The following is a 13268-nucleotide window of genomic DNA, read 5'->3' on the forward strand; positions in this document are numbered from 1 at the left end:
AAGAGGGATGGAGGTACATAATTTCTTTCAGAAAGAAATGCTTGAATCTTAGTAGGTGTAAGAGGTGTTTGAGTTGAAAGTGTGTCCCTCAGAACTGATCATTCAAAGATCAATTTATTCTGCAAGATGCCATTTAGATAAGGATTTATCTACTCTTTTTAGCCTTCAAGAATAGCAAGGAGGCCAAGCATAGAGGTTCATGCCTGTAATCCCAGCACTTCAGGCAGGTGAGGCAGGAGGATTACTTGAGCCCAAGGGCTTCAAGACCAACCTGGGCAACATAGCAAATCTCTACAAGAAAAAAAAATTAAAAATTTGGCCAGGTGTGATTGCACATGACTGTAGTCCCAGCTACTCGGGAGGCTGAGGCAGAAGAATCACCCGAGCCCAGGAAGTTAAGCCTGCAGTGAGTCATAATCATGCCAGTTCACTCCAGCCTGGGCAACAGAGTGAGACTTAGACTCAAAAAAAGTTATTTAAAATAATAGTAAGAATTCTCAGTTTATCTGCTCAACATCAGTCATTGTCAGGGAAATTCAAATCAAAACCACAATGAGATATCATCATATATTATACCAGTCAGGATGGCCATTACTAAAAAATAAAAAAATAATAAATGCTAGCATAGATGTGGAGAAAAGGGAACACTTATACACTGTTATGGGGATGTAAATTAGTACAACCTCTTAGAAAGCAGTATGGAGATTTCTCAAACAACTAATTAGTAGATCTACATTTGATCTAGCAACCCCACTACTAGGCAACTACCCAAAAAGAACAAATGTCATCATATTAAGAAGACACCTGCACCTACATGTTCATTGCAGTACAATTCACAATTGCAAAGATGTGGAATCAACCCAAATGCCCATCCACGAATCAGTAGATAATGAAAATGTAGTATATATACACCATGGAATACTATTCAGCTATCAACAAGAACAAAATAAAATGTTTTGCAGCAACTTGAATGGAATTGGAGAACATCGTCCTAAATGAACTAACTCAGGAACAAAAAAACCAAACACTGAATATTCTCACATATAAATGAGATAAACTAAGGATATGCAAAGACATAGCGGATGGTGTAATAGACACTGGAGACTCAGAGGCGGGGGGTGAGGGAAGGTCAAAAAATTACCTGTCAGGTACAACGTGCACAGGTGGGGGTGGTGGGTGCACTTAAAGCCCAGACTGAAACTATTTGTACCTCCCCAAAGCTATTGAAATTTTTGAAAAAATTTAAAGCATGCAAAAAAAAAAAAGAGAGATAACGACAAAACTCTCAGGTCTAAAGGAAAACAAAACTGAAAAATATTCACGAAGAAATGCAATTTCAACTGTCTTTTATCCTGAAAAATACTATATAACTATCAAATATATTATTTTTAGAAAAGGAAATTGGAAACTAATGACAATAAATAGGAAATAATTAAACCCTGCCTCTCTTGTACAAGCTATTTCAGAATAAACAAACAGCCATAAGTGTTATAAAAATTGTTATTTTTTTATAGAAGAATTATATTTAATAAGGGTTTAAAAGGGAACAAATTAGAAACATCATTATTTTGTAGCTGTAAAAGGCTGTTGCCAATGCACATGACAAGCCAATACACTGAGACACCAGGTTGCAGCAGGAAAAGAGGTTTAATTTTAGGGCCACCAAACAAGGAGATGGAAGAAGAACTCAAACCTGCCTCCCAGGAGAGTTTGGGGCTAGGGTTTTTAAGGGTTTTTCAGTGGGCCAAAGAGTGGAAATCATTAGTTGGTCAAAGAGTGAGGGTGAGATAATGGGGAAGGGAGAGGAAGAAACTATATTCTCATGCTGGTTCTGTTTCTCCATTGGGGGATCTTCAAACTGGTTGTTGTCCCCTGTTCTGCTGGAATTCAGGATCTGAAGAACAAACATCTTAAGCAATTCTTCAACAAAAGTCTTATGATTCTCATGTCAGAAATCCTATCTATGGGAACAACAGGGAGGCAAATGGTCAATATCTAGTGCTCTATGACTTTCAAGACTTTCAGTTACAGGGAAGTAGTTCAAAGTGCAGCCTGACTGATGCTTAATTATAACAATATTCCCATCCAGAATTCTTGTTAACTCCGGGAAGATGACTTCAGTCTTCCAACCTATGATGAATGATTTAGGCAGTGATTATCAATGGATGAGAAATGCTGACAGAAGGCTATAGTGGGATGAGGAGGAACTGTCCTCTTCCAAATCACAGCATTAATAGGAGACGGACAGATGTGGTGTACCTCCAGGCACGAGGCAGAATGGAGCACACAGGGCAATTCATTCAGTGTTCTTGCCAAATTTTTTTTTAAAAGGGAATTTTTTTTTTTTTTAGTTGGAGTCTCACTCCATCACCCAGATTGGAGTGCAGTGGCATACTCACGGCCACCCCAGTGTCAACCCGCTGGGCTCTGGCAATCTTTCCACCTCAGCCTTCCAAGTAGCCAGAACTACAGGCGTACGCTCCATGCCTGGCTAATTTTTTTTTTATTATTACTGTAGAGACGAGGTCTCGCCAAGTTGCCTGGGCTGGTCTCAAACCCACAAACTCAGGCAATCCACTCACCTTGGCCTTCCAAAGTGCTGGGATTACAAACTGAAACACTAAGCCTGGCCAAAAAAAAGGAATTTTTAATTTGGCACTAAGATTGACTACAAGAAACAAAAGGAATTGAGTTAGCAAATTTCAGAGAAAATGTATAGACCAGACAGACTTCAAAGAAAGAGAACAACAAAATAACAAGAAACCAGGAAAGAAATGTGGAAGGATATGCATTCTCATGACCACAAAAGAGAAATGAGCAACATAGCGAGAATTCAATTAGGCAGAGTTCAAGGTCAAGATCCAAGACCTATATTCCACTCCTAGTTACGCTAGCAATCAGGTCCCCACTTACATCAAAGGGAAAAAGTGATGATTAATACGAGACCTCATCTCTACAATAAATTAAAAAGTAAAAAAGCAGGACCTATCTAACACTGAATTGTACCCCACATCTTTAAAATTAAAAAAAAAATTTTTTTAATCAGTTTACACAAAATTTCTTAGAATACATTTATAGGGTAAATAATATAGTCTACCTTAAGTTTTTCTTTTATGTAATTCATTTTAGCATTATATTATCATCTTGTGAAAGGTTATTTTTACTCATTCCATAATGAATAACAAATGGCTAATTTGTGGCCAGGATACTTTAAAGCTGTAAATTATCCTCTGAAAATTTTCCAAGGATTGAAAATTTTCCAAAGATCAGAATCCAAGGATTGCTGGAAATAAAACATAAATGTCCCTGAAATTGAATAGATAAAATAAATAAATAAAAGCAGGACCACCCATGGTGAACGGCCAATGGACCAGGAGGAGTTTGGGAAGAGTTTGAGTGACAGAGGATGAATGAGGTCACCAATGGGACAAGGTTATGGATAGGAAGATTCCCTGGAGCCTGCAGGCTGGAAGACTTTAGCTGCTCTGATCTACCTGATTTTCTCCAACTGAGGTGGGTCAGCTCTGAGCAGGTAAGGAGTTCAAGACAAGCCTGGGCAACATAGCAAGACCCTGTCTTGATTTTAAAAAATTAAAAATAAGCCAAGTGTGGTGATGTACACCTGTAGTCCCAGCTACTCCACAAGCAGAGGCAGGAAAATCACCTGAGCCTAGGAGTTGGAGGCTGCAGTGAGCTATGATCTCAACACTGCACTCCAGCCTGGGCAAAAGAGCAAGATCCTTTTTCCCTTGAAATAGCTGCAGAGACAGCAGAGATGCTTTTGCCAACTCAGGATGCATCCCAGTAGGCAGCAGCTACTTAGGATTATGTGTTGGAAAACATTCTAAGATTGGGATTTGGTTCACCTGGAAGAGTAGCCTAACCAGTTAGTGGTATCTATGGGCTGGGCATCCCTAAGCAAAAAGTTCAAAATCCAAAATGGTCCAAAATGTGGAACTTTTTGAGCACCAACAAGACACACAAAGACAATGGCAATGCTTACTGGAGGGAGCACTTCAGATATTTTGATTAGGGGTGCGCAACCAATAAATAATGTAAGTAATGCAAAATTTTAAAAAAGAAGACAAAATCCAAAGCACTTCTGATACTCAGCATTTCAGAGAAAGGATGCTGAACCCATATCATGGGTGCAGGAAAAGAGAGTGGTGGAACTATACTGTGATTGATTAACAATGCTTGCTTTACCTGAGGAAGGGATGAGAAAGAATCCTCAGCTTAATTAGTGTTGTCTGCCTAGATGGAGAATGGAAAAGCGCACCTTTTTGTTTTCTATCCCTGCCCTGAAGTGTTTGCCTGGAGGAGTGAGGGGTCTCTGAGACCGGCCCCTGGCCCCTGCAGAGGGTTAGATGAAGGAGAAAAATAGTCCCACCAATGTCTCGGGTGGACACCTAGAAGTTACCAGGTATTAGTCTGATCTTGGTGGGAATTGCAGGCCCATCCTCCTGGATCTGGCAGGCCCGACAGGCAACCTGGGTCACAATGCCCTCTGAGACCTACTGGCCAAGGAAGCTGCGGCCTGCACATCTGATCTGCCCTGTGCTGCATGAGCAGGGTGGCACCTCTGGTCCAGCCATGGCCAGTGAAGGTGAGAGAGCTGTGATATGGAAGGGAGCACCCTCTGTCAGGTGGTGGGCAGTAGCATTGCTTGGGGAGGGGCGTGACTCCCACTAAAGGGGTAAGGCCCAGTCATGGTCCCACGTGTGCCCCTGTGCATCCATTTCCCATCTGGCCATGTGGCCTCAGCTTCTGCAGGAAGGACGGGGTAGCCAATGTCTTCCATAATACTCCCCAGGCTGCTGTGTAAGTCCAGAAAGTCAGTGGTCAAACTGGATGGGCAGAAGATGAACAGCCCTCAGCATGAGGAGACTCATGATCCCTTGCCGGATGAGCGTGTGTGTGTGCGTGTGTGTGCGTGTGTGTGTGTGTGTGTGTGTGTGTGTGTGTGTGTGTGTGTCCGTGTCCATGTTGCTGCCCCAGCTCACACACCCTTCCTGTGGATTGCACACTGGGGTCCAAAATCAGACTCCATGGTATGGCACCAGCCTGCATTTGAAGCTTCTCCATCATACCATGACTCCATTTTTGAACTGTGTTGCTGCATCACATGCTGCATCCTACCCTCTGACAATGCCCTTCTCCTCCTTGACTTCCAAATTAGTTCCCATCCTGCCTCCCGGTTGTATCTCTTTCCCAAATCCAAGCACTTTTTACAGGGATGGCAAAGAATTTCCATCTCATTTGTCACCCACAATCATTTGGTACTGGCTGCCTAGAACCTTATGTTCTGAAGGATTTTAAAGAATGAGCACTTAGCTGAGAAGAATGACCTAATCAATTAATGATGTCTGCCATGGATACTGTAGAGGACTGTGGTGGTATGAGTACCATGATTGATTAGCTATGTCTGGCCCGGATGAAGAAAGAAGATGCTCACAGGTCTACAGTGTGTGTCTGGGCTATTGAGCAGGCATCTGAGTTCAGTTGCTAGCAGGGAAGCAGCCCAGATCGTCTTGTTCATCATCCTCACCACACAGACTCCTGCCTCCCCCTCAAAACAGCTCCAGAATTAGGGTAACTGGGAGGTGGTGGGAACCAGGGCAGCTCTGGTGTGTGGGAGTGAGGAATGGTTTCCCTGAACAGGGCAGGGAGGATGCCTTGCTGACCCAAGCAGGGGCGAATTTCATTTTAGTCCTTCAGTCTTTGACAGTGGCCACCCTGGTACTGGCATGTTGGCCTCATTGTAACTTTTGGGACTTCCTGACCTAGCCACACCCTGGGATAGAAGGACTTGACCTCAGAAAGATATCAGCTCTCCCTGAGTTGGTTTACATATTTAATGATCACCCTAAAAATACCCACAAGTGCTTTTCAGCAGAACCAGACAAGTTGATTCTAAAGTTCTTATGGACAAATACACGTAAAGAATAGCTGGTAAAACACAGAAAGAGAAGAGTTCTGAGGAGGGACTGACCCTAGACAATAGTAAAACACGCTATGAAGCCCCTAGTGTTTAGGCAGTCTGGTGGTGGCACTTAAATAAACAGACCAGTAGAATTGGGTGGTATTGCCATGACTCTGGGCAAAAGAATGACAAAAAGGTAACTGTGAGCATCAGGTAGCTGGAAGCTCAAATGAGAGACAGAGGGCCTCCTCAGTAGCCTCTAAAGAGGCTCTCATCTCCTGCAGACAGCAGGCATGTCCAAATCTGAATCCTAAGAAATGCAGGCTCCAAAGAGGGTGTTGGTGCTGTGTGTGTGTGCTTTTTCTAATTTAATTTTTAATTTAAATTATTTAATTTAAATTTGTATTGAGATGTAATTCACATACCGCAAATCTCACCCTTTAAAAGTATACAATTCAGTGCTATAAGTATATTCATAAGATTTACAGTTTGTATATCCACAAGACATATTCAGGATATTCACAAGGTGAGTTGTGTCACAGATGCGTTCATCATACTAATTGCAGAACATTTCCATCATCCCAGAAGGAAACCTGAAACCCAGGAGCAGTCACTCCCCATTCCTACAACCCATTTTCCCCCTAATCCCTAGAAACCACTAGTCTGCTGTGTAGTAACTATTGGGAACATTTCATACAAATGACATTAGATGATGTGTCACCTTTTGTGTCTGGCTTATTTTACTTGACGTTTTCAAGGTTCATTCATGTTCTAGCTTTTGTCACTGCTGCATTCCTTTCTATTGCTGGATTGTATTACACTGCATGGATAGCCCACATTTTGTTTGTCTATTCATCCATCCACGGGTGTTTGAATTGTTTCCACCTTTCCAGTATTATGAACAATGCTGCCATGAACACCCGTGTACAAGATGCTGTGTGGACAGATAGTTTCATTGACCTTAAGTTTAGACATATCGTCCTCATTTACAAGGTGGGGGACCCCAAAAAATCTGAATTATCTATTGGAGGGTGGGCCTCTTATAGTACACTTGGAAGTTGTTCCTCTGGATCAGTCACCAAAGTTTTCATTTGGAAGTTTCGAAAATGCTGTGTCACAATTTGCAGAAGAAACATCCTGAGTTGTGGCAAGCAGATGGTTCCTTCACCATGACAACACACCTGCCCAAAGTGCCCTGAGTGTTCAGCAGTTTTGAACCAAAAATGGCATGACCCCTGATCCCCACTCTCCCTATTCACCTGATCTTACTCTGAGTTGTGGGAGTGTTTTCCCCAATGCAAAAAGTCCTCAGAGGAAAACGTTTCGTCAGTATGGAATTGGTGAAACAAAAAAATCAGTAGAAGTACTAAAAGGTATCAAAATGGATGAATTCAAAAACATTTGAGCGGTAGAGAAAGCATCTTGATAGGTGAACTACATCAAATGAAGAGTATTTTGAAGGTGACTGAAGTTTAAACATGTACGAATAAGTATACAATTTTTTATAAACAAATTTCTGTTTTGGGGGTTCTTCCTCATATACAGATTGTCCCTAATTTACGATGGTTCAACTTAAAATTTTCAACATCATTGTGGGTTTATCAGGAGACAACCCCATTGTAAAGTGAGGAGCATCTGTATGCTTTATTAGGCAGGGTTTTCCAGAGAAGCAAAATCATTAGGATAAATAGAGATACAAAGAGAGAGATGTATTGGGAGGGATTGGCTCACGAGATTATGGGACTGAGAAGTCCTATGCTCTGCCGTGTGCAAGCTGGAGACCCAGGGAAGCTGGTGGAGTAGTTCCCATCCAAGCCAAAAGGTCTCAGAACCATACCTCCAACTTATCATTGGAAAAAGGAGCTTCAAGACTGCTGCCTAGCCTGCCTACCTCTCAGTGAGGTAGCAAAAGTTGGAAAAGGGCAGGAAAGGTCCTAATGGGCAGGTGCATCAGTCAAGGTTCTACAGAGAAGCAGAGTCAATCGGATGGGTATAATTCATTTGAAATGTTTAGGTTAAGAAATTGACTCATGATTGTGAAATAGACTGGCAGGAGACTATTGGAGACTCAGGGAAGAATTGCTGCTGTAACTCAGGGCCAAAGACAGTCTGCTGGCTGAGTCCCCTCTTCCTCGGGGAAGGTCAGTCTTTTTTGTATTTAGGGTTTCAGCTAACTGATTGGGGCTCACCACATTAATGATGGTACTTGACTTTACTCAAAACATCTCATCTTAAAAAACACCTTCACGGCCGGGCTTGATGGTTCAGCCTATAATCCCAGCACTTCGGGAGGCCAAGGCAAGTGAATTGCATGAGCCCTCGGGTTTGAGACCTGCCCAGGCAACTTGATGAGAACTCGTCTCTATAATAAAATGAAAAATAGCCGGGCATGATAGTGCATGTCTGTAGTTTCGGTTACTCGGAAGGCTAAGGTGGAAAGATTGCCAGAACCCAGTAGGTAGTTGCTAGAGTGGCTGTGAGTATGCGTGCCACTGCAATTCAACCTGGGCGAAGGAGTGAGACTCCAAAAAAAAACCAAAAACACCTTCACAAAAAGATCACACACAAAATGTTTAACCAAGTATCTGTGCACTGCGGCTCAGCCAAGTGGACATATAAAATTAACCGCCCTGGCTAGGCGGTTAGGTGCCTCAAGAGGACCTGCAGCCAGCCAGGAGAAACCAGGCACTCAGAGGCTCCCACCCACTGACCACTCTGAGCCCGGTGTTTACCCAGAGGCAGACTGAAACCTGACACCCTGGGTCCCTGCCTTGCTGTGTGTCCTGGGCAAATCAAGTCCCTCTCTGGGCCTCTTTCTCCTCTCTGCTGCTCTCCCTTGAGTCTGAGTTCTCTGGTCACTGAGAACAAGAAGAAAGGGGTCAGAGTTTCAAAAGATGATCTCTACCCCTCTACCTCTGTGAAATTGTATTTACTTGGCACAGATATCATTTGTCATGTGCAACACCCTGTCTTCAGAACTTTACAGGTATTACTTAACTCTCACATTAACCCTGGAAGAGAGTTACCACTTTATCTCCAGTCTACAGATGGAGAAATTGAGGAACCCAGAGGACAGGTGATGTGTGCTCAGGAACAGAGGTCTAGCATGTATGAAACCCTCCAGTGGGACTCTAGGCTGAATATTTAGCCTGGAGGAGTTTCTAAAAGCCACCGAAGGGCAATAACCGAGGCTGCAGGGGTTGGAGTAGAGGCTTCTGAACATGAAGCAGGAAGTTGATAACCACATATGCAGGGCAGTCCTCAGCTTGAGTTTCAGTTTCCTTGCTCTGGGTACAGGATTGGGTAGTCACACGGGGGGCAGGGCCAAGGCTTCCGAGTTTGAATCTTGAGTTTCCTGCTCTGGACACAGGAAGGGCAGGACAAAGGTCCCTGTTCTTGTGTTTCCATTTCCCACCCTTGGGCAGCAGAGGGAGGTCCTCTGTCTCAACCTCGGTCATCAACCCTCTCCCCAGCTGCCAGCAGGGAGCAATGGGAAACTGGTGGTCTCAGCTGCCAGCTCAGGAGCTGAGTAAATATATCCAGGACTATCTGAAGCCCTATGAAGAGTGCCAGAGACAGATCGACCAGACTGTGAACACCATCTGTGACATCCTGGAGGAACCCAAGAACTTCCCCAATGTGCAGGGAGTGGCCAAAGTGAGTCCAGGCCTGGCATCGGGGCTCTGGGACCAGGAGATTCCAGGCCACAGGAAGGCCATGTGACCTGGGGCCCATGCTTGGGGTGGGATGTGGTGGAGGGGCACAGGCCCTGGAGGAAGCGCTACCCCTGACTCGTTTGTGGCCCTGGGCAGGTTGTTTAACCTCTCTGTGCCTCAGTCTCTGAATCTGTAAAATGCAGAGAGGCGTAGTGCCCACTTCAGGGTACTATAAGGCTTGAGTAGATAATATTCTCAGCACAGGGTTCATGCTTAATGAATTAACTGTGATTATGATGCCAGGTGGGGTACATTGTAAAACTCATGGATTCTTGGACTCAACCCTAAAATAAATTTTAGAGTGGCTAGCAAAGTTTTAAAACAAAGTTTATTAGGGAAAGAAGAGAGGAAACAGAGAGAGACATGCCAGAGCTGGCATGGACAAAAGAAAATCACCCATTTTACTTTTTATAAATGCATGATATGCCCAGGTAGTCATTAATATGCTAATGAGTAAAGGCTGGGTTATCTACTCCCATCTCTCTGACTCTGTTGGGTGAAGGGATGGTCTTTCCAGGGAGACTTGCCAGACTTTTCATTATGCAAGTTCTTGAGCTAAAAGATGATCATATTAGCATTTCTATGACTTTTTTTGATTCCCTGTCTGGGAACCACATTGATGGAGTTTTTCTTCTGGGAGCTGAGGGGATGGGGTAGACTGGGAGTCCACATTGAATTCATATTCCAGACCACAGGGCCATTCAGCCTGCCAACAAGATGACTGGACACTTCCTAAAACTGCCTACAAGAAATGTATCTATCTATGCCAATCTTGTGCTAGCAACCCGGCCTCAATTACTCGCTATTTCTTCCTGTTAGGTCAAGAAAACGAACAGATAGGAAAAGGGAGGTAGGAAACTGGCAGCTCAACAGCAATACAGATTTATTCCAAGTCAGAGAACCTGTAGAGGGGACTCCAGGAAACTGAAGTCCATTACCACTTACAGGCCAGGGCATTATAGAGCTTGAGGGGAAATTTTGTGGCTGAGGTGGCTAGGGGGATCAGCTGAGGCTTGTGATTAAGTACTTTGGGAGGAAGCCCTGTGGTTAGGCTAGGTGTTACATATGGCAGGATGCACTCTGCAGTCAGTGCTCAGCTGGCATATTTCCATCCTGGTTTGTGTTAGCAAAATGGCAGGGACAATCTACAGTGGTTTTCCTAAGGCTAACACTCCCCATAGTACAGAGGAGTAAACTGAGGCTGAAGGACCTTCCTCTGTAGTTTCTCAACAGCAAAGAGGACTGGCTCTCGTCAGTTAGAAATATTTGGTGCTATGAGCACAAGTCCCTGGACTGAGGCTGAAGATACTGGACCTTGGGGAAGGAGGGAAGCTGAGAAGACGTCAGGACCCTAAGATTGAGGGTAGGAGAGCATGATTACCCTCTAGCACGGCTGACATCCCCCTCTCTGTAGCAGCCTCTGCCTTTATACACATCCTTAGTCCTGCAGTAAAGAAATCTGGACCTGTGGTGCTCTGGTCATGCCCTGGTACAGATGAGGAAACTGAGGTGAGTTCGGTTATTTGGTAGCCGATGTCAGAGCTGGGATTTAAGCCCTGGCAATCTGCTTGCAGTCTAGTACCCCTGTGCCATCTTGCTTGTCAATATTGTTAACATTCTTCTTCATGGAAGTAAAACAAATAAAAAGTGCCCAGCCCTAAGTGTACACCTTGATGGGTTACCACAAACAACATAATTGTGTCGTTCACACCTAGATCCTGAAACAGAACATTCCCAGCGCCTCCTAGAGGTCTGGGCCCCTATTCAGTCAGTAACCCCATACCTAGGCAGCCACTCTTCTGACTTCTAACAGTATTGATTAGTTTTGCCTATCTTTTTCTAAATATGAATGTAGGGTGACCAAACATCCTAGTTTGCCCAGGATTGAGCTATTTACTGGAATGTGGGACTTTCATTGCTAAAACTGGGTGTATAAACCAGGATGCATGGGTCACCCCAATAGATGACATCATGCACTGTGTGTGCTTTAGTGTGATTTCTTTGACCCACAGTGTTTATGAAATTAATGTTGCTGCATGTCGTTTATTATTTTCCTTGATGTGTAGCATTTCATTATGTGACTATACTACACTAGTGTATTCTATTGTTTTAATTGATGCATAATAATTGCATACATGGGTGGGGCAAATGTGATATTTAGACACATGGGTACACTGTGTAATGATCAAATCAGGGTAATTAGGATATTCATCACCTCAAACATTTATCACCTTCTTGTGCAGGGAACATACCAGAGCTTCTCTTCTAGCTATTTGGAAATATGCAATAAATTATTGTTAGCTGTGGTCACTGTAATGTGCTATCAAATGCTAGAATTTATTCTTTCTCTCTAACTGTATGTTTGTACTCATTAACCAACCTCTCTTTACCCCTGCTCCTTCCCAGCCTCTGGTAACTATTGTTCTACTTCCTATCTCCAGCAGATCAACTTTTTAAACTTCTACTTATGAATGAGAACATGCAATATTTGACCTTCAGGGCTTGACTTGTTTCACTTAACATAATAATGTCTGGTTTCATCCATGTTGCTGCAAATGACAGAATTTCATTCTTTTCTTATGGTTGAATCATATTGCATTATGCACCTATCCAATCATCCACTCTTTATCCAATCATCCATTGAGAGGCATGTAGGTTGATTCTGCATCTTGGTTCTTTTGAAGAGTGCTGCAATAAACATAGGTTGTGGTTACCCTTTGATCTACTGATTTTCTTTCTTTTGGATAAATATCCAGTAGTGGGATTTTTTGATCTTATGGTAGTCCTCTTTTTGGTTTTTTAAGAAGCCTCCATACTGTTCTCCATAATGGCTGCTCTAATTTACATTTCCACCAACAGTGTATAAGAGTTTCTTTTTCTCCGAATCCTTGCCTGCTTTGTTATGTTTTGACTTTTTTGATAATAGATATTCTAACTGGGGTAAAATGATCTCTCATTTTGGGTTTTGATTTGTTTCCCTAATGATTAGAGATATTGGGCATTCTTTTTTCATATAAGCTGTTGGCCATTTCTGTGTCTTCTTTTGTGAAATGTCTGTTCAAATGCTTTGCCTACTTTTTTTTTCCAACTTGCACGTTTGTATTTTCTCTTTAACATCTAAGGTTTTCTGTCTGCTTTCTTCAAAAGCTATTTTGCAATATATTTTCTTTGTGAAAGTGTTTTACCTACTAAAAAAGAAGAAGAATGCGATATTAGATTCAGTAAGTTTATACCACAATCTGGGGTGGAATTATCTGCCACCTGTTGACTGCAAATGAAGGAAAAATCTTGTTTTTTAAAATACACTTAAAAAATCCTGATATCTGCTTTGCCAAACTCTACTTTTTTAGTTTTTGTTAATTTTATTTTAAAACAGTACTTTAATTTTGTTACTATTGTAAATAGTTTTTTATTCTAAAGATGTGAGGTACAATTCAGAATTAGGCACATAAGTGGTCATCATACAGGTGAAGTTTGGGCCTCACTTTGGTCCCCACTTTGCCTGGTTTGAGATCAGATACTTTTATTGATGTTATGTGCTCCCTGCCTTCTGCCAGTGTCCCACTGCTACCAATCCCTTCCTTTTAGTATTCGATAAATGTTCAGGGTCTGATTATGAGTAAGAACAT

The 13268-nt window shown here is 42.7% G+C and overlaps 1 protein-coding gene across 1 annotated transcript in view; it reads left to right on the forward strand.

Moving 5' to 3' along the window:
• The first annotated feature begins 9412 nt into the window (after positions 1-9412).
• The window catches only part of LOC103259695 (2'-5'-oligoadenylate synthase 2-like), a 51996-nt gene continuing 48140 nt past the window's right edge, over positions 9413-13268 (forward strand). The window contains 1 exon segment of the mRNA XM_008057351.1: positions 9413-9580. Within this exon segment, the coding sequence (XP_008055542.1) occupies positions 9413-9580 (168 nt within the window).

The sequence above is a fragment of the Carlito syrichta genome, unplaced genomic scaffold, assembly GCF_000164805.1.
Source record: "Carlito syrichta isolate Samal-C Ts95f unplaced genomic scaffold, Tarsius_syrichta-2.0.1 Scaffold302960, whole genome shotgun sequence".
Taxonomy (NCBI): domain Eukaryota; kingdom Metazoa; phylum Chordata; class Mammalia; order Primates; family Tarsiidae; genus Carlito; species Carlito syrichta.